This window comes from Salvelinus fontinalis, chromosome 18 (assembly GCF_029448725.1).
Source record: "Salvelinus fontinalis isolate EN_2023a chromosome 18, ASM2944872v1, whole genome shotgun sequence".
NCBI lineage: Eukaryota > Metazoa > Chordata > Actinopteri > Salmoniformes > Salmonidae > Salvelinus > Salvelinus fontinalis.
This window is the reverse complement of record NC_074682.1, coordinates 2049561-2071127: the sequence shown is the minus strand read 5'-3', so window position 1 is coordinate 2071127 and position 21567 is coordinate 2049561. Positions and strand designations below refer to the sequence as shown.

Sequence of the window (21567 nt, the reverse complement as noted above, 5' to 3'; positions counted from 1 at the left end):
TATTTATCAGCGTTATTGACCTCACAATAAGCCAGATTCGAGTGGCGAAATCTATCGGAAATCGACAGCTCATCAAATCAAATTTTATTGGGCACATACACATATTTAGCAGATGTTATTGCTGGTGTAGGGAAATGCTTGTGTTCTAGCTCCAAAGGTGCAGTAATGTCTAACAATACACACATCTAAAAGTAAAAGAATGGAATTAAGAAATATAAATATTAGGACGAGCAATTTCAGAGGGCATTGAGTAGAATACAGTATATCACAAAAGTGAGTACACCCCTCACATTTTTGTAAATATTTGAGTATATCTTTTCATGTGACAACACTGAAGAAATGACACTTTGCTACAATGTAAAGTAGTGAGTGTACAGCTTATAACAGTGTAAATTTGCTGTCCCCTCAAAATAACTCAACACACAGCCATTAATGTCTAAACTGCTGGCAACAAAAGTGAGTACACCCCTAAGTGAAAATGTCCAAATTGGGCCCAAAGTGTCAATATTTTGTGGCCACCATCATTTTCCAGCACTGCCTTAATCCTCTTGGGCATGGAGTTCACCAGAGCTTCTCAGGTTGCCACTGGAGTCCTCTTCCACTGGTGGATGTTAGAGACCTTGCACTCCTCCACTTTCCATTTGAGGATGCCCCACAGATGCTCAATAGGGTTTAGGTCTAGAGACATGCTTGGCCAGTCCATCACCTTAACCCTCAGCTTCTTTAGCAAGGCAGTGGTCGTCTTGGAGGTGTGTTTGGGGTCGTTATCATGTTGGAATACTGCCCTGCGGCCCAGTCTCCGAAGGGAGGGGATCATGCTCTGCTTCATTATGTCACAGTACATGTTGGCATTCATGGTTCCCTCAATGAACTGTAGCTCCCCAGTGCCGGCAGCACTCATGCAGCCCCAGACCATGACACTCCCACCACCATGCTTGACTGTAGGCAAGACACACTTGTCTTTGTCCTCCTCACCTGGTTGCCGCCACACGTGCTTGACACCATCTGAACCAAATAAGTTTATCTTGGTCTCATCAGACCACAGGACATGGTTCCAGTAATCCATGTCCTTAGTCTGCTTGTCTTCAGCGAACTGTTTGCGGGCTTTCTTGTGCATCATCTTTAGAAGAGGCTTCCTTCTGGGACCACAGCCATGCAGACCAATTTGATGCAGTGTACGGCGTATGGTCTGAGCACTGACAGGCGGACCCCCCACCCCTTCAGCCTCTGCAGCAATGCTGGCAGCACTCATACGTCTATTTCCCAAAGACAACCTCTGGATATGACGCTGAGCACGTGCTCTCAACTTCTTTGGTCGACCATGGCGAGGCCTGTTCTGAGTGGAACCTGTCCAGTTAAACCGCTGTATGGTCTTGGCCACCGTGCTGCAGCTCAGTTTCAGGGTCTTGGCAGTCTTCTTATAGCCCAGGCCATCTTTATGTAGAGCAACAATTTTTTTTTTTTTTTAGCTCCTCAGAGAGTTCTTTACCATGAGGTGCCATGTTGAACTTCCAGTGACCAGTCAGTATGAGGGAGTGTGAGAGCGATGACACCAAATTTAACACACCTGCTCCCCATTCACACCTGAGACCTTGTAACACTAACGAGTCACATGACACCGGGGAGGGAACATGGCTAATTGGGCCCAATTTGGACATTTTCACTTAGAGGTGTACTCACTTTTGTTGCCAGCGGTTTAGACATTAATGGCTGTGTGTTTGAGTTATTTTGAGGGGACAGCAAATTTACACTGTCATACAAGCTGTACACTCACTACTTTAAATTGTAGCAACGTGTCATTTCTTCAGTGTTGTCACATGAAAAGATGTACTCAAATATTTACAAAAATGTGAGGGGTGTACTCACTTTTGTGATATACTGTACATATGAAATTAGTAAAACAGTATGTAAACATTATTAAAGTGATCAATGATAACAGTGCATTTGGAAAGTATTCAGACCCCTTGACTTTTTCCACATTTTGTTACGTTACAGCCTTATTATAAAATTGATTAAACACACAATACCCCAATAGCTACTTTCAGGTCTCTCCAGAGATGTTGGTTCGGGTTCAAGTACGGGTTCTGGCTGGGCCACTCAAGGACCTTCAGAGACTTGTCCCGAAGACACTCCTGCGTTGTCTTGGCTGTGTGCTTAGGGTCATTGTGCTATTGGAAGGTGAACCTTCACCCCAGTCTGAGGTCCTGAGCGCTTTGTAGCAGGTTTTCATCAAGGATCTGTCTGTACTTTGCTCCGTTCATCTTTCCCTTGATCCTGACTAGCAGGATGGAAGGAGGAGGCGCCGTCACAAGAAAGCCTATAACAACATGGACAGCTGTTCTACCATTTGCAGTACCATTAGAGACAGCTCCAAATTCACAGACTGCTAAATACTTTCATCCAAATACTCCTGCACCTTACAAACACAACTGCTGCCATTTTACCACTGCACTATTCAATTTATTTATGTTAGACACAACTGCACTGGACTTTATTCTTCATTTGGAACCCAATTTAGTACGTGTTTTTTATTTATTTATTCAGGGTCTGAGTGATATCGCATCTGTCATCTAATCAGTTGTCATAGTTTTCCTGTCTGGCTTCTGGGCCTTGCACAGCACCGAAACAGCTCTGTAACTTTAACCAAACTAACTACTGGTGGCTGCTGATTCTGGATCTCCTAGCATCCTCCTCCTCTTAGATCTCAGTGCTTCTTTTGACATCGTCGACCCTATCATCCTCTTGTGGTGTCTCAGAGAGCACACTACAGTCTCTGGAACTGCTCTAAACTGAATCTCTAATAGGAAGCAATACATCACTATTGAAGAGTCCAGATTGGAGGAGTTTGCAGTCACATGCGGTGTCCCACAGGGGTCTGTGCTGGGGCTTATCCTGTTTTTAATTGACACGCTCCCTCACGGCCAAATCCTCAAATTATAACATCAACTTCCACTGCTACGCTGACAATACCCCGGTCTACATTAATACCAAAACAGACACCATCTCTGCCCTTGCAAAACTCAGCAGCTGCCTAGAAGACATCAGGGCATGGATGAAAGACAACTTCCTTTAGCTGAATAGTAGAAAGACTGAGGCTATGCTTATTTGGGACACCCAAGCAGGTTACCAGTGCTGGAAACATCTGCCCTACAATCAATGGCCATCCACCTGTCATGTCCAATCTAAGAGTCAAGATAAAAACAAAATGTAAACCATAATTTTTGCACCTTTTAAAACATTGACCAGGTCATACCATCACTCTCCCAGCCAGATGCAGAGTAACCCATCCACGCCTTCATCTTCTCTTGCATCGTCTACGGCAATGCGCTGTTTGGGGGCATCCCAGCCAAATCCCTACAGAGGCTCCAGTTAATCCAGAATAGTGCTGCCAGGGTCCTTAACAAGAAGTCAGACCTCATCACCCTGATCCTGGTAAAATAACGGTAAAATAAAAATAAAATAAATAAATAAAAATCCTGGCCCAAACCACTGGCTACCAGTCAACTACAGGATCAACTTTAAAATGCTCTCATATTTGTGTTTGATGCCCTGACTGAATCGGCCACCTCATCCCAATCAGTGAGCCACCTAGCACTCTCCACTCCAGCCACTCCCTACTGCTTCAAGTCCCCAAGACACATCTCCGAACTATGGAGGACTGAGCCTTCTGCTTCCTTTCCTCTGGCCTATGCAATGCTGTCCCTGAGCATCTGAAATTCGCTCTGAACTTTTAAAACAGGCCTTAAAACCCACTTCTACACTCTTTCCTAGTCTTAATCTAAAACATAGTATTTAGCACCTAGTACGCTATTGCTATTTTACCAGCCTTCATTCTAAATTTGTTGTTTTTATTGTAAATAATTATAAGAACTCTAATGAAAAGCGCTATACAAATTACATGTATTTTATTATTATATCAGTTCAGTAAAGTTTCTGTACCAGTTCAGTTAAATAAAATAAAATAAAAAGTATACCAGTTTCATATAGATTGCAAATAGTTGGGAAGAGATTTTCGATGTACCGATTCCATGGCACGTGGTAAAACTTCTTTGGGGTATGGGGCAGTATTTTCACGTCTGGATGAAAAGCATGCCCAGAGTAAACGGCCTGTTCCTCAGGCTCAGAGGCTAAGATATGCATATTATTAGAATATTTGGATAAAAACACTGAAGTTTCTAAAACTGTCTGAATGATGTCTGTGAGTATAACAGAACTCATATGGCAGGCAGAAACCTGAGAAAAAAATCCAACCAGGAAGTGGGAAATCTGAGGTTGGTTGATTTTTAACTCAGCTCCTATTGAAGATACAGTGGGATATTTAGTACTGTTGCACTTCCTAAGGCTTCCACTAGATGTCAACAGTCTTTAGAACCTTGTCTAATGCTTCTACTGTGAAGTGGGGGCGAATGAGAGGGGATTGAGTAAGGTCTATCATGAGCTGACCATGCACTGACCATGCGCGTTCATGTGAGAGCGAGCTCTGTTCCATCGCACTTCTGAAGACAAAGGAATTCTCCGGTTGGAACATTATTGAAGAATTATGTTAAACATCCTAAAGATTGATTCAATACTTCGTTTGTCATGTTTTTACGGACTGGAATTTAACTTTTTTAACTTTTCGTCCGTACTTTCCGCTGGACTTGCCCGCGCGTCGTGAGTTTGGAAAATGTACTGAACGCTAGAACAACAAGGAGGAATTTGGACATAAATGATGGACATTATCAAACAAAACAAACATTTATTGTGGAACTGGGAGTGTATTCTGATGAAGATCATCAAAGGTAAGTGAATGTTTATAATGTTATTCTGACTTCTGTTGACTGCACAATATGGCGGAAATATTTGTGTCTTGATTGAGCTCTGAGCGCCGACCTCAGACTATTTGCATGGTTTGCTTTTTCCGTAAAGCTTTTTTGAAATCTGACACAGCGGTTGCATTAAGGAGAAGTGCATCTAAAATTCCATGCATAACAGTTGTATCTTTTAGCAATGTTTATTATGAGTATTCCTGTAAATTGATGTGGTTCTCTGCAAAATCAAAGGATGTTTTGGAACTTCTGAACGTAAGGCGCCAATGTAATTTTTTTTATATAAATATGAACTTTACCGAACAAAACATACATGTATTGTGTAACATGAAGTCCTATGAGTGTCATCTGATGAAGATCATCAAAGGTTAGTGATTAATTTGGCCTATGTTTCTGCTTTTCGTGAATCCTCTCTTTGGCTGGAAAAATGGCTGTGTTATTCTGTGAATAGGCACTCGCCTAACATAATCGTTTGGTTTGCTTTCGTCGTAAAGCCTTTTTGAAATCGGGCACTGGCTGGATTTACAACAAGTGTATCTTTAAAATGGTGTAAAATACATGTATGTTTGAGGAATTTTAATTATGGGATTTCTGTTGTTTTGAATTTGGCGCCCTGCAGTTTCACTGGCTGTTGAAGAGGTGGGACGCTACCGTCTCACGTACCCTAGAGAGGTTAAGTGCCTTTTGGCAAACTCCAAGAGGATTTTCATGTGTCTTTTACTGATGAGTGGCTTCTATCTGGCCACTCTACCATGAAGGCCTGATTGGTGGAGTGCTGCAGAGATGGTTGTCCTTTTGTAATATTCTCCCATCTCCACAGAAGAAGTCTAGAGCTCTGTCAGAGTGACCGTCCCCCGATTGCTCAGTTTGGCCGGGTGGCCAGCTCGAGGAAGAGTCTTGGTGTTGGTGTCTCTGAGCTCTATGGACAATTCCTTTGACCTCATCGCTTGGTTTTTGCTCTGACATTTACTGTCAGCTGTGGGACCTTATATGTGACCAACAGGCTCAAATCGGTCTTATGTAGCAAAATTTTGTTTTTTACTTTGAGCTACAAAATGGAATATCATACACTGCATTTTTGAGGAACGATGGGAAAGTAATTCTGCTTTGAAAGCTGATAAACTTGTAAAATCATTTTTGAGAAAATGGCCTTTGAATGTTTTGGTACCTACTGGAGAGCTCTCCTTTGTCTACACCCATTCAGCATTGTTCACACCCTCTTAAGCCAGCCCTACCCATCGCTATAAGGATTCACATGTGAGCTCATGTGCTAAACAGTTTAGTAAAGATTAAGACTAAAAGTAGTAGCCTACAATAAGGAAAAATTAGAGGTAAACAAAGTGTCCAGATAAAAATCATTTATAGATATTAGATGACGCTTACCCAGACACACTTGTCTAAATTTGATGGGTCATGTGAAAGAAATGCTTTATAACCTCCAGCCACATTTTGCCAAGTGGATGGGTCTCTACATAAGGTGTAAACGGTACAGCCAAATGGTTACTTGCATAGTAGCAATATCAGAAATAGATACTGTATATATATTTTTTTATATTGACACCATGTACAAGAACAATATCAGTGATAGATGAGTAGTAGTAGTTATATGCATACAATCAGGGGTAAAGTGGCTAAGCAGCAGGATAAAAAAATAAAAAATAATTTTAGCAGCAACGTATGAAATCAAATTTTATTGGTCACATACACTTGTTTAGCAGATGTTATTGTGGGTGTAGCGAAATGCTTGTGTTTCTAGCTCAGACAGTGCAGTAATATCTAACAATTTCACCACATATACCCAATAAACACAAATTTAAGTAATGGAATTAAGAGTATATAAATATATGGACGAGCAATGTCAGAGCGGCACAGACTAAGATACAGTAGAATAGAATACAGTATATACATATGAGATGAGTAAAGCTGTATGTGAACATTATTAAAGTGACTAGTGTTTCATTTATTAAAGTGGCCAGTGTATTCAAGTCTATAGGCGGCAGACTCTAATGTGATAGTGATGGCAAATGTGCTAGTGATGGCCTAATGGTGTGTGTGTGTTAGGAGAGAGTCTTTTGAATAGAGGCACTGCAGATAGTGCTGATGACGGGTCCCTCCGAACCACACATGAACAAGGGAATCTATATTCGGAGAGCCTGTTTCTGTCCTGCCCGTGACTTTGGTGAAGGGCATTTGATGTCCATATCCTCTTCGTTGCAAAACTCCCTGATGATCTCCAGAAACATATGTTTGTCTAGCTGTGTCCAGTCCAGGTGGTGCTTGTACAGGCAGACCATCTATGGGAGGGAGGATGTCAGCGTTGCACAGCAGCTGAAACCTGGTCCGACTGAGTTGGAACACTCCTTGCTGTCAACAACACCAGGCTCCAGAGCATCGATGCTGTAAAACAGGAAATAGCAAAAACATGTAGGACATTACAATTCATGACAGTACAACATGACAGTACAACATCAATTCACCGCCCAAGTTTAAATAATAAGAATAACCTCATAATGCAATGAAAATGATATTCAGCTGAAGTGCTGGTACTGCTCGAACTGTGGCATCAGCCTGAAGTACGGAGTCAGGTGTTGTTGCCAGCCGTAGCTTTCCACCAGCACCGTACCATCCTCCAGTCCAACCAGCTGTGGGATGTTGACACCTGTCACAGTGCTGTCCTTCACAACACCAGCAATCTCAGACAGTGTTCACTGGTCTTTCTGAAGTGCTGCTTGATGGGGCCAAAGCACCAGTCAGCGAGCAAACTTGATGTGGCCTGTGATCAGGAAGTGAAGGTCCAGACTGTTGGAGCTTGTGTGTGGTCCGCCAGGCACAAAACCAGAGCACAATTAAAACAATGAAAACGTAAATTAAATAATGAAAACGTGTTGTTCATGCTTTTACATACCAAGTGTTGTCATCGATTCCTTGTAGAGACACACTGCTGCTTTTGTCACATGGGATGGCAGCAGCTTTCCACCAAAGTGTTTGTGTCCTGGGAGGAGAGTCAGGCGTGTTCTACTAATGCTGAAAGACAAATTCCAGATACAAATATTTTCGCATTATTAGCCGTAATCACCGTCAGACACACCTGGCTAACTTGGTGGATCATCTGGCGAGGTGGAGTCTTTTGTTTGTTTAGACATGCTAGCTAAACAGTGAACCCTAATCCATAGAGTACTAGCAAGACAAACCAATTGTCATAGCTAGCTAAAGTTAACAAAATAGGTTCTATTTTTTCATATTCTTGCATACTGAAGTCTTTTGTTTGGCCCTAATGTGTCTGATACACTTTTTTTTTTTTTTACCATCACCCACTATCCTGGCACTACGTCATGTCCCCCCTCGGGTGTTATTCCCCACGCCTCTCTTACTTACTTGTATGCAATAGTTAACCTCACTAGGGTATGTGGGACGCTAGCGTCCCACCTCGTCAACAGCCAGTGAAAGTGCAGGGCGTTAAGTTGAAAACAACAGAAATCCCATAATTAAAATTCCTCAAACATACAAGTATTTTCCACCATTTTAAAGATACACTTGTTGTAAATCCAGCCACAGTGTCTGATTTCAAAAAGGCTTTACGACGAAAGCACACCAAACAATTGTTAGGTCAGAGCCAAGTCACAGAAAAACACAGCCATTTTTCCAGCCAAAGAGAGGAGTCACAAAAGCAGAAATAGAGATAAAATTAATCACTAACCTTTGATCTTCATCAGATGACACTCATAGGACTTCGTGTTACACAATGCATGTATGTTTTGTTCGGTCAAGTTCATATTTATATCCAAAAATCTCAGTTTACATTGGCGCGATATGTTCAGTAGTTCCAAAACATGTTAACCGCGTCGTGAAATCCTTAGCAACAAAACTTTTTAGTTCTGATCAAAATCGATTTAATGAAACAATTTTAGTATAAACAACAAACCGAGTGTAGACAGTACAATGTTCTGTTGCGTACTCTGATGACATATCTGATAACGTATATCCGGCTCTCAAAATACACAGATAATTTACAGGGGATGCTCAAAGACGATCTGGGCTTTATAATACTCTAATGTACTTGTCCTCTTGCTTAGTTGTGCACCGGGGCCTCCCACTCCTCTTTCTATTATGGTTAGAGCCAGTTTGCTCTGTTCTGTGAAGGGAGTAGTACACAGCGTTGTACGAGATCTTCAGTTTCTTGGCAATTTCTCGCATGAATAGCCTTCATTTCTCAGAACAAGAATAGATTGACGAGTTTCTGAAGAAAGTTCTTTGTTTCTGGCCATTTTGAGCCTGTAATCGAACCCACAATTGCGGATGCTCCAGATACTCAACTAGTCTAAAGAAGGTCAGTTTTATTGCTTCTTTAATTAGCACAACAGTTTTCAGCTGTGCTATCATAATTGCAAAAGGGTTTTCTAATGATCAATTATCCTTTTAAAATGATAAACTTGGATTAACTAACACAACGTGCCATTGGAACACAGGAGTGATGGTTGCTGGTAATGGCCCTCTATACGCCTATGTAGATATTCCATAAAAAAATCTGCTATTTCCAACTACAATAGTCATTTACAACATTAACAACGTCTACACTGTATTTCTGATCAATTTGATGTTATTTTAATGGACAAAAAATGTGCTTTTCTTTCAAAAACAAGGACATTTCTAAGTGACCACAAACTTTTGAACGGTAGTGGATGTGGATACCAAAATATGTTTCAATTTCAACCGTTTTCTGGAAGAAATTGTGCATTATTTGGAAAAAGTGCAAGGGTGCCAATATCTTTTCAACAGAAAATAAATCTTCTCTTGGTCGGATTTGAGTTGAGCTAGCTAGCCCAGTTTGAATGCAAATCCGAGGTTCAGTATTTTTGGGCTGGTTTCTAAGGTTATTTTGGTGTGGCAGGTAACCTAGTGGTTAGAGCGTTGGGCCTGTAACCGAAAGGTTGCTGGATCGAATCCCAGAGCTGACAAGGCAAAATTCTGTCGTTCTGCACCTGAACTAGGCAGTTAACCCACTTGCCTAGTTCAATGAAGGTTGAAAAAATAATAATAATGTTTTCTGTTTTTGCCTGTTGGCTCGCCAAAGTTCCCAATTTCTTTGTGTTTGATTGCGCAGCTGCCATAACTGTAAGCTATACACTAGCGAAAGCGAAGACTCTATGGCCCGAATATATTAAATTGCGTCAGCTGAGCTCATAGTGGAACTCATCATTCATTACGTTATTCAGTATGCGCAGCACTAAATCTGGTGGGAAAACTGACAGGGAAAATGAATGGAGCCGTTTCCACGCAGGCTGGTGGCGCAAAATGATCCCAGATGAAACACATTGGCGACTTATTATAGCTTTTGAGCGTTAAAAAATACTAAAAGCTACATAATTCAGCTTTAAGAACCGTATCATAAAGTGTGAACAAGGACGTATGTCGAGCCCAATGTCTTCTGTCTTTCAGGCACGGGACTGCAGATTCCCCCAGCAGCACAGCAAGCCCTGCAGATGAGTGGGGCCATTGCTATTGGTGCCATGGCCGCTGTATCAGGTAATAAAAGGATGATCAATTGGACAAGCCTATCTGACTGCCATGATTGCTTTTCTCTAAGCTATTTGGAGAAGGCCGATATCATCCAGCATTGATCAAATCTGTTGGTTTGCAAGTAAGACACTGATTGGTTGATTTGGTGCGAGGAGCTGGTCTGTTGTGAGACTCGTGTCAGAATTGGGCTGGGTTGAACATACATTTATTCATGTTTCTTATTATTTATTGAACATTTCTAGCACATAGTTCAGTTAGTGTGATGTGTTTTGACACTTTCTTTTTAAACTTTTAGCTGCCATGAATCCTGCTATGAACATGAATATGAACATGAATACAGCGATGAAACTACCCTCACAGCCACTTGCTACACACTGTTTCCAGCTGTCTAACATGTTCAACCCTCAGTCGTAAGTATTTAACATTTAATCAAGTTCAATCTAGCGTATTTGTATCCCAAGGGGGCCAGCTGATGAAAGTACACAAACTTAAGACTTCTTAGACCTTAAGATGTTATTTGTTCCCATAGACTGGTTCCCAATCACTAGTCCATTGTGGGTGATACTTTTCCATCTGATTTTACAGTGAAGATAACCCAGGCTGGGATGTTGACATTCAGCATGATGTCATTGAGGAATGCAACAAACATGGAGGAGTTGTGCACATATACCTTGACAAGAATTCCACTGAAGTAAGACTTTTAAGTGTATTTGAATGGTTTTGAAATGGTGGCCATCTTAAATAGCAACTCATTAAAGTTATTATCATTTTTTTTTAGGGCAACGTGTATGTGAAATGTCCATCCCTTCCTGCTGCCATGGCTGCAGTAAACGCATTACATGGTCGATATTTTGCAGGTAAGAGGGACTGACTAAAGAATGTGGTACTCAATTATGAATTGTCATTGACGCAGTCATTTAAAAAATATATATATATGTTTTGTCTAAACTGTCATCATTTCCTTAACATTTTCTTCACAGGTAAAATGATCACAGCGGCATACGTCCCTCTCCCAACATATCACAAACTTTTCCCTGACTCTGTGAAGGCTATCCAGCTCCTGATCCCTCCTGCTCTCCGATGATCTCCCACAGCAAGACACGAAAAACCCAGATTGGTGGGACACTGTATAATAGATTTCTTTTCCCCCTTCAATTTTCTCTCTTTAAAAGTTAGACTTTTTACAGTCTGTGGTTGTTTTTTCATTCCTGCAAGTTATGGCAGTATGTCTTTCTTTTATGTTAGTAGATGAAGTAAAATCATTTTTTCCCCCCGCAACATGTTTTGTTGGCTTTCCATACGTTGGCTTTCCATACGCAAAAATAATCAAAGCTTTACTTGCATAGTCACATCCAAACATGTGTTGGGCATTGAGGGTGGAGTTTCAGCCAGTCTAATAAAGGGATTGTAGTCCCAGAAGAGTTTTATTGGTTGAGCTGGACAATTTACCATTTTATATTTTGTAAAGCTTATTCTTGTTCATACATTCTTGTGCTTGAAAGCTTTGACGGGCATGTTTTCCCTGATGAAGTATACAACTTACAGTTGAAATCGGGAGTTTACATACACTTAGGTTGGAGTCATTAAAACTCGTTTTTCAACCACTCCACAAATTTCTTGTTAACAAAAAAAAATGATAGACCTTCACAAGTCTGGTTTATCTTTGGGAGCAATTTCCAACAAAATAGATGGAATCATGAGGGAGGAAAATTGCGGATATATTGAAGCAACATCTCAAGACATCCGTCAGGAAGTTAAAGCTTGGTCGGAAATGGGTCTTCCAAATGGACATTGACCCCCAAGCATACTTCCAAAGTTGTGGCAAAATGGCTTAAGGTCAACAATGTATTGGAGTGGTCATCACAAAGCCCTGAACTCCATCCTATAGAAAATTTGTGGGCAGAACTGAAAAAGCGTGTGTGAGTAAGGAGGACTGCAAACCTGACTCAGTTACACCATTTCTGTCGGGAGTAATGGGCCAAAATTCACCCAACTTATTGTGGGAAGCTTGTGGAAGCCTACCTGAAACATTTGATCCAAGTTAAACAATTTAAAGGCAATGCTACCAAATACTAATTGAGTGTATATAAACTTCTAACCCACTGGGAATGTGATGAAAGAAATAAAGCTGAAATAAATCATTCTCTACTATTATTCTGACATTTGTGGTGATCCTAACTGACCTAAGACGGGGACTTTTTACGAGGATTAAATGTCAGGAATTGTATAAACTGAGTTTAAATGTATTTGGCCAAGGTGTATGTAAACTTCCAACTTCAACTGTAGATACCCAGACATAAGAAAAGAGGATAATGAATCTTTTTGGAGAGCAAAAATAAAATTCAAACATTGCAGTTTCGTTTATACATCAGAATATTATTCAATGTTTTAAGCTCCATGAGCTCTGGAAACGTAATGACTGATTTCATTTGTGGTCGTTTAGAGACTATTTGGTTTTTCAGTATGTTTTCTAATCAAGATTAGATTTTATTAAAATGTATTTTAGTTACACTCAAGTAGTTTCTTTCCTTGCTCAATACTGTCTGTAGCACATCATTCTAGTATCCTCCCATTTGGTATAAGCATACATAATATACCCACAAAATACACTGCTCAAAAAAATAAAGGGAACACTTAAACAACACAATGTAACTCCAAGTCAATCAGACTTCTGTGAAATCAAACTGTCCACTTAGGAAGCAACACTGATTGACAATAAATTGCACATGCTGTTGTGCAAATGTGGAATAGACAACCTCCAGCAGTGGTCTGCTGGAGGTCATTTTGCAGGGCTCTGGCAATGCTACTCCTTGCACAAAGGCGGAGGTAGCGGTCCTGCTGCTGGGTTGTTGCCCTCCTACGGCCTCCTCCACGTCTCCTGATGTACTGGCCTGTCTCCTGGTAGCGCCTCCATGCTCTGGACACTACGCTGACAGACACAGCAAACCTTCTTGCCACAGCTCGCATTGATGTGCCATCCTGGAGGAGCTGCACTACCTGAGCCACTTGTGTGGGTTGTAGACTCCGTCTCATGTTACCACTAGAGTGAGAGCACCGCCAGCATTCAAAAGTGACGAAAACATCAGCCAGGAAGCATAGGAACTGAGAAGTGGTCTGTGGTCACCACCTGCAGAATCACTCCTTTATTGGGGGTGTCTTGCTAATTGCCTATAATTTCCACCTTTTGTCTATTCGATTTGCACAACAGCATGTGCAATTTATTGTCAATCAGTGTTGCTTCCTAAGTGGACAGTTTGATTTCACAGAAGTGTGATTGACTTGGAGTTACATTGTGTTGTTTAAGTGTTCCCTTTATTTTTTTGAGCAGTGTATATACACTTCTAAGAAAATCAAAAACTTAATTGGAAAGAATGTCAATGCTGATGAGACATAGAATCCCAAAGATGCAAAACTCGAGCTACGTATTTACTGGTCAGCCGAACAGGCAATATTGAACTGACTGTTATAAAAATAACTTCTGTAGGCAACAGACTAACGTAGAGGTTGCTTTAAAGGGGCAATCTGCGAATATAACTTAGCTTAGTTCAACTGTCATGCCCCATCCCTCATCTCTTTACCAAAACGGTGCTGGGGTGAAACATTTTGTGAGGAAAAAAAACTTGTGAAAAAGCAATATTCGGCTAAACAGTTAAAGCATGTTAACACAATTTAAGGTTTTCCACAAAATGTACTCTGTTCATTTCAAAGTAACAAACATTTCAGTATTACAAACAACTTCCATTACCAACTTATCTGAGATCCTACTGTAATTAAGCTTTGGTATGAATTTGGAGCAAAACTGGACTCTATTTAGGCCGTCATTGTAAATAAGAATTTGTTCTTAACTGAATTGCCTAGTTAAATAAAGGTTCAATAAATAAATAAAAAAATGTAATAAATAAAAATATATATATATTAACAAACCTAGCGCAATGGTCAGTCTTACCGCAGCACTGTCGAGTTGTGGGTGTCAAATATATTTTCTTTTTTCAAAGCGGGAATCATGGGCGCAATAGTTAGTTTGACGAGGGCTTGACCACTTACAGGTCAATGAACGTCCTCTATGGCTTACAGTTTTTATTTATCACTTTGGTGCAATTTTCACAACTCTTCACTAAAAACTCAAAACAGATAATCGAAAAGGCAGTTGCTTCAAAACTCACTTTTTCTCAACTTAATCAGTGTTTCATCTAGAAATACATGTTTCACATTGCAATACCGGATCATATAAAGTAATTGCCTCGAATGTACTACTATGATGATTTAACTTCAAATGAAATCAAAGTTTATTGGTTGCATTCAGAGATTAGCTGGTTTTGCAGCAGGTGCTGTGAAATGCTTGTGTTTCTAGCTCCTACAGTGCAGTAACACAATATCAATACAATATCAATATGCAAATAATCCAGAAATTCCACACTGCTTTCCTAAAATTTAATTGGCCAATACAGTACTGTAATACTGTAATATATGCAATTTACGTAGCAGACACATTTATCCAAGTGATAACAATCCACCATTTTGGTATGTGACCCCAGTTGGATTCAAACCCACAACTCTGGTGTTGCTAGTGCCATGCTCTTATCTACTGAGTCACATACAGACCACTACAATACATGCAGTGTCTTCAGAAAGTATTCATACCCCTTGACTTATTCCACATTTTCTTGTGTTACAGCCTGAGTTCAAAATGGATTAAATATATTTTTGTTTCTCCACCCATCTACACACTACCCCATAATGACAAAGTGAAAACATGGTTTTCATAAATGTTAGCAAATTTATTGAGAATGAAATAGAGAAATATCGAATTTACATACAGTAACAGTCAAACGTTTTTCTTTATTTTTACTATTTTCTACATTGTAGAATAATAGTGAAGACATCCAAACTATGAAATAACACATATGGAATCATGTAGTAACCAAAAAAGTGTTAAACAAATCAAAATATATTCAAAGTAGCCACCCTTTGCCTTGATGACAACTTTGTACACTCTTGGCATTCTCTCAACCAGCTTCATGAGGAAGCTGGAATGCATTTCGATTAACATGTGTGCCTTCTTAAAAGTTCATTTGTGGAATTTCTTTCATTCTTAATATGTTTGAGCCAGTCAGATCTGTTGTGACAAGGTAGGGGTGGTATACCGAAGATAGCCCTATTTGGTAAAATACCAAGTCCATATTATGGCAAGAACAGCTCAAATAAGCAAAGACAAACGACAGTCCATCCTTACTTTAAGACATGAAGGTTAGTCAATCTGGAAATTTCAAGAACTTTAAAAGTTTCTTCAAGTGCAGTCGCAAAAACCATCAAGCACTAGGATGAAACTGGCTCCAATGAGAACTGCCACAGGAAAGGAAGACACCTCTGCTGCAGAGGACAAGTTCATTAGAGTTCATTAGAGTTACCAGCCTCAGAAATTTCAGCCAAATAAATGCCTCACAGAGTTCAAATAACAGACACATCTCAACATCAACTGTTCAGAGGAGACTGCGTGAATCAGGCCTTCATGGTCGAATTGCTGCAAAGAAACCACTACTAAAGGACACCAATAAGAAGAAGAGACTTGCTTGGGCCAAGAAACACGAGTAATGGACATTATTCCCAAGGCAATCTCTCCTTGGGTCTGGAGTCCAAATTTGAGATATTTGGTTCCAACCGCCGTGTCTTTGAGAGACGCAGAGTTGATGGATGATCTCCATGTGTGTGGTTCGGACCGTGAAGCATGGAAGAGGAGGTGTGATGGTGCTTTGCTGGTGACACTGTCAGTGATTTATTTAGAATTCAAGGCACACTTCACCAACATGGCTACCACAGCATTCTGCAGCGATACGCCACCCCATCTGGTTTGCGCTTAGTGGGACTTTTATTTGTTTTTCAACAGGAAAATAACCCAAAACACACCTCCAGGCTGTGTAAGGGCTATTTGACCAAGACGGAGAGTGATGGAGTGCCGCATCCGATGACCTGGCATCCACAATCACCCGACCTCAACCCAATTGAGATGGTTTGGGATGAGTTGGACTGCAGAGTGAAGGAAAAGCAGCCAACAACTGCTCAGCATATGTGGGAACTCCTTCAAGACTGTTGGAAAAGCATTCCAGGTGACTACCTCAAGAAACTAGTTGAGAGAATGCAAAGCTGTCATCAAGGCAAAGGGTGGCTTCTTTGAAGAATCTAAAATACATTTTCATTTGTTTAACACTTTTTTGGTTACTACATGATAACATGTGTAATTTGATAGTTTTGATGTCTACTAATATTCTACAATGTCTAAAATAGTGAAAATAAAGAAAATCCCTTCAATGAGTAGGTGTGTAAAAATTATTGACTGGTAGTGTAAGTATTCACACCCCTAAGTCAATACTTTGTAGAACCACCTTTGGTGGCGATTACAGCTGTTAATCTTTCTGCATATGTGTCTAAAAGCTTTCCACAACTGGATTGTGCAATATTTTCCCATTATTCTTTTCAAAATTCTTTCAGCTCTGTTAAATATGTTGTTGATCATAGCTAGACAACCATTTTCAGATCTTGCCTTAGACTTTTAGGTAGATTTAAGTCAAAACTGTAACTCGGCCACTCAGGAACATTCACTGTCTTCTTGGTAAGCAACTCCAGTGTAGATTTGGCCTTGTGTTTTAGGTTGTTGTCCTGCTGAAAGGTGAATTCATCTCCCAGTGTCTGGCAGACTGAACCAGGTTTTCCTCTAGGAGTTTGCATGTGCTTTGCTCCATTCTGTTTCTTTTTTTATCCTGAAACTCCCCCTGAAACACTCCACGATTACAAGCATACCCATACCATGATGCAGCCCCCATTATGCTTGAAAATAGAAGAGTGGTACTCAGTAATGTGTTGTATTAGATTTGCCCCAAACATAACACTTTGTATTCAGGACAAAAAGTCAATTGCCCTTCCACATTTTTTGCAGTACTATTTTAGCGCCTTCTTTGCAAACAGGATGCATTTTTTAAAATATTTTTTCTTTTGTACAGGCTTCCTTTTTTCACTCTGTCAATAAGGTTAGTATTCTGGAGTAACTACAATTTTGTTGATCCATCCTCAGTTTTCTCCTATCACAGCCATTAAACTACTTACAGGCCTCATGGTGAAATCCCTGAGTGGTTTCCTTCCTCTCTGGCAACTGAGTCAGAAAGGACCCCTGTATCTTTGTAGTGACTGGGTGTATTGATATACCATCCAAAGTGTAATTGATAACTTCACCATGATCAAAGGGATTTTTAATGTTGTTTATTAACATTAATAGGTGTTGTTTTTTTGCGACGCATTTGAAAACCTTACTTGTCTCTGTAGTTGAATCTGTGTTTTAAATTCACTGCTCGACTGAGGGACCTTATAGATAATTGTATGTGTGGGGTACAGGGTTTAATAGGCGACCAATCAGCCTGTTACCAACCCTTAGTAAACTTATCGAAAAAATTGTGTTTGACCAGATACAATGCTATTTTACAGTAAACAAATTGACAACAACATTTCAGCATGCTTATAGGGAAGGACACTCAACAAGCACTTATACAAATGACTGATGATTGGCTGAGAGAAATTGACGATAAAATAATTGTGGGGGCTGTCTTGTTAGACTTAAGTGCATTTTTTGACATTAAACATAGTCTACTGCTGTAAAAACGTATGTGTTATGGCTTTACACCACCTGCTATAATGTGACTAAAGAGTTACTTGTCTAACAGAACACAGAGTGTGTTCTTTAATGGAAGCCTATCAAATATAATCCAGTTAGAATCAGGAATTCCACAGGGTAGGCCCCATGCTTTTTTGATTTTTTACTAACGACTTTGAGTAAAGCCAGAGTTTCTATGTATGCGGATGACTCAGCACTATACACGTCAGCTACTACAGCGACTGAAATGATTGCAACACTCAACAAAGATCTGCAGTTAGTTTCAGTGGGTGGCAAGGAATAAGTTAGCCCTAAATATTTCTAAAACTAAAAGCATTGTGTTTGGAACAAAACACTCACTAAACCCTACACCTCAACTAAATCGTGTAATAAATCATGTGGAAATTGAGCAAGTTGAGATGACTAAACTGCTTGGAGTAACCCTAGATTGTAAACTGTCATGGTCAAAAAATTGATGCAGTAGTAGCTAAGATGGGAGAAGTCTGTCTATAATAAAGTGATGCTTTGCCTTCTTAACAACACTATCAACAAGACAGATTCTTCAGGCCCTAGTTGTCGCACCTTGACTACTGTTAAGTCGTGTGGTCAGGTGCCACAAAAAAGGACTTAGTAGAATTGCAATTGGCTCAGAACAGGGCAGCACGGCTGGCCCTCGGATGTACACAGAGAGCTAATATTAATAATATGCATGTCAATCTCTCCTGGCTGAAAGTGGAGGAGAGATTGACTTCATCGCTACTTTTATTTATGAGAGGCATTGACATGTTGAAAGCACCAAGCTGTCTTTCTAAACTACTGGCACACAGCTCGGGACACCCATGCATACCCCACAAGACATGCCACAAGAGGTCTCTTCACAGTCCCCAAGTCCAGAACAGACTATTGGAGCCACATAGTACTACATAGAGCCATGACTACATGGAACTCTATTCCACATCAAGTAACTGACGCAAGCAGTAAAATTTGATTTAAAAAAACAGATTAAAAAAACACCTTATGAAACAGCGGGGACTGTGAAGCAACACAAACACTGGCACAGACACACACATGGATTTACTAATGTTGATATGTGGTAGTGGTGGAGTAGTGGCCTGAGGGCACACAGTGTGTTGGGAAGTTTGTGAATGTATTGTAATGTTTTAAAATTGTATAAACTGCCTTAATTTTGCTGGACCCCAGGAAGAGTAGTTGCTGCTTTGGCAGCAGCTAATGGGGATCCATAATAAATACAAATACAGATGAAGTAGTCATTCAAAAAGCATGTTAAACAGTATTATTGCACACAGAGTGAGTCCATGCAATTAGTATGTGACTTGTTAAGCACATTTTTACTCCTGAACTTATTTAAGCTTGCCATAACAAAGGGGTTAAATACTTATTGACTTGGGACATTTCAGCTTTACATTTTTATTAATTTGTAAAAAGGAAAAACATAATTCCACTTTGGTATTGTATGTAGGCCAGTGACAAAAAAAAATCTCAATGTTATCCATTTTAAATTCAGTCTGTTACACAACAAAATGTGGAAAAAGTTTTAGGGGCTCCCGAGTGACGCAGCGGTCTAAGGCACTGCATCTCAGTCCTAGAGGTGTCACTTCAGACCCTGGTTTGATTCCAGGTTCACAACTGGCCGTGATTGGGATAGGACGGTGTACAATTGTCCCAGCATCATCCGGGTTATGGTTTGGTCGGGGTAGGCCGTCATTGTAAATAAGAATTTGTTCTTAATGGACATTTTGTTACGTTACAGCCTTTTTATAAAATTGATTAAATAAAACAAAGCCTTATCAATCTACACACAATACCCCATAATGGAAAAGCAAAAACAGTTTTTTAGAAATGTTTGCAAATGTATTAAAAAAACAAACAGATACCTTATTTACAAAAGTATTTAGACCCCAAAATTGAGCTCAGGTGCATTCTGTTTCCATTGATCAGCTTTTTGTTCAGCCTAGAAACAACATTCCATTGATGTTTCTAAAACTTGATTGGAGTACACCTGTGGTAAAATTGAATGATTGGACATGATTTGGAAAGGCACACACCTGTCTATATAAGTTTTACAGAGTTGACAGTGCACGTCAGAGCAAAAACCAAGCCACGAGGTATAAGAAATTGTCCGTAGAGCTCCAAGACAGAATTGTATCGAGGCACAGATCTGGGGAAGGGTACCAGAAAATGTCTGCAGCATTGAAGGTCCCCAAAACCACAGTGGCCTCCATCATTCTTAAATGGAAGAAGTTTGGAACCACTAAGAAAGACTCTTCCTAGAGCTTGCGACCCAGCCAAACTGAGCAATCGAGGGAGAAGCGCCTTGGTCATGGAGGTGACCAATAACCTGATGGTCACTCTGACAGAACTCCAGAGTTCCTCTGTGGAGATGGGAGAATCTTCCGGAAGGACAACCATCTCTGCAGGACTCCACCAATCAGGTCTTTATGGTAGTAGAGTGGCCAGACAGAAGCCACTCCTCAGTAAAAGGCACATGACAGTCCACTTGGAGTTTGCCAAAAGACACCTAAAGGACTCAAAACAAGATTCTCTCCTCTGATGAAACCAAGATTGAACTCTTTGGCCTGAATGCCAGGGACTGGGAGATTAGTCAGGATCAAGGGAAAGATGAACGGAGCAAAGTACAGAGAGATCCTTGATGAAAACCTGCTCCAGAGCACTCAGGACTTCAGACTGGGGCGAAGTTTCACCTTCCAACAGGACAATGACCCAGGAGTGGCTTCAGGAAAAGTCTCAATGTCCTTAAGTTGCCCAACCAGAGCCCGGGCTTGAACCCGATCTAACATCTCTGGAGAGACCTGAAAAAAGCTGTGCAGCAACGCTCCCCATCCAACCTGACAAAGCTTGAGAGGATCTGCAGAGAAGAATGGGAGAAACTCCCCAAATACAGGTGTGCCAAGCTTGTAGCGTCATACCCAAGAAGACTCGAGGCTGTAATCTCTATCAAAAGTGTTTCAACAAAGTGCTGAGTAAAGGGTCTGAAAACGTACGTAAATGTGATATTTGCGTTTCTAAAAACCTGTTTTTGCTTTGTCATTATGGGGTATTGTGTGTAGATTGATGGGGGTGGAAAACTGTTTAATCCATTTTATAATAAGGTTGTAACACAGCAAAATTTGGAAAAAAGTTAAGAGGTCTGAATATTTTCCGAATGCACTGTATGATTGCCATCCCCATCAGCGTACCACCCTCCTTCAGGCCATGGATGAGGCATGCAATGACTTCAATCAAGATCTATCTCAGGCTTAGATTCGCCAGGCCAAAATATTTTTTCCCGGGTGCATGAACAATGAGGATATTTACTGCGATTTCAATGAGAACCTATGGCCAAAGGCTCAAGACAGGCTTGATTCAAACTAGTGCCTGTTAAATTTCTTTCATTTGATTACATCGTGAAAGATGTCTTCAATGATCATTATGGAAATGTGATGCTCAGTAAATTTGTATGGGTAGTTCAAGTGTATTGCCTAATTTGAAAACAGTGTAATGCACTGTAATTTACAGTGCTGTAGCATACTACTTTCAAAGGCCAATTTAGATAATGTTTTGCTATTGGATTAACTGGTTATT

At 40.4% G+C, this 21567-nt stretch overlaps 1 protein-coding gene across 5 annotated transcripts in view; it reads left to right on the top strand.

Annotated features, from left to right (window-relative positions):
• rbm39a (RNA binding motif protein 39a) overlaps positions 1–12841 on the top strand; it is a 33455-nt gene extending 20614 nt beyond the window's left edge. For all 5 annotated transcript variants that reach the window (XM_055867843.1, XM_055867848.1, XM_055867845.1 and 2 more), the window contains 5 exons: positions 10245–10331; positions 10621–10735; positions 10911–11016; positions 11104–11182; positions 11306–12841. In XM_055867843.1, the coding sequence (XP_055723818.1) occupies positions 10245–10331; positions 10621–10735; positions 10911–11016; positions 11104–11182; positions 11306–11409 (491 nt within the window). In that variant the 3' untranslated portion in view covers positions 11410–12841. The remainder of the gene's footprint in view (positions 1–10244; positions 10332–10620; positions 10736–10910; positions 11017–11103; positions 11183–11305) is intronic.
• Positions 12842–21567: the final 8726 nt, after the last annotated feature.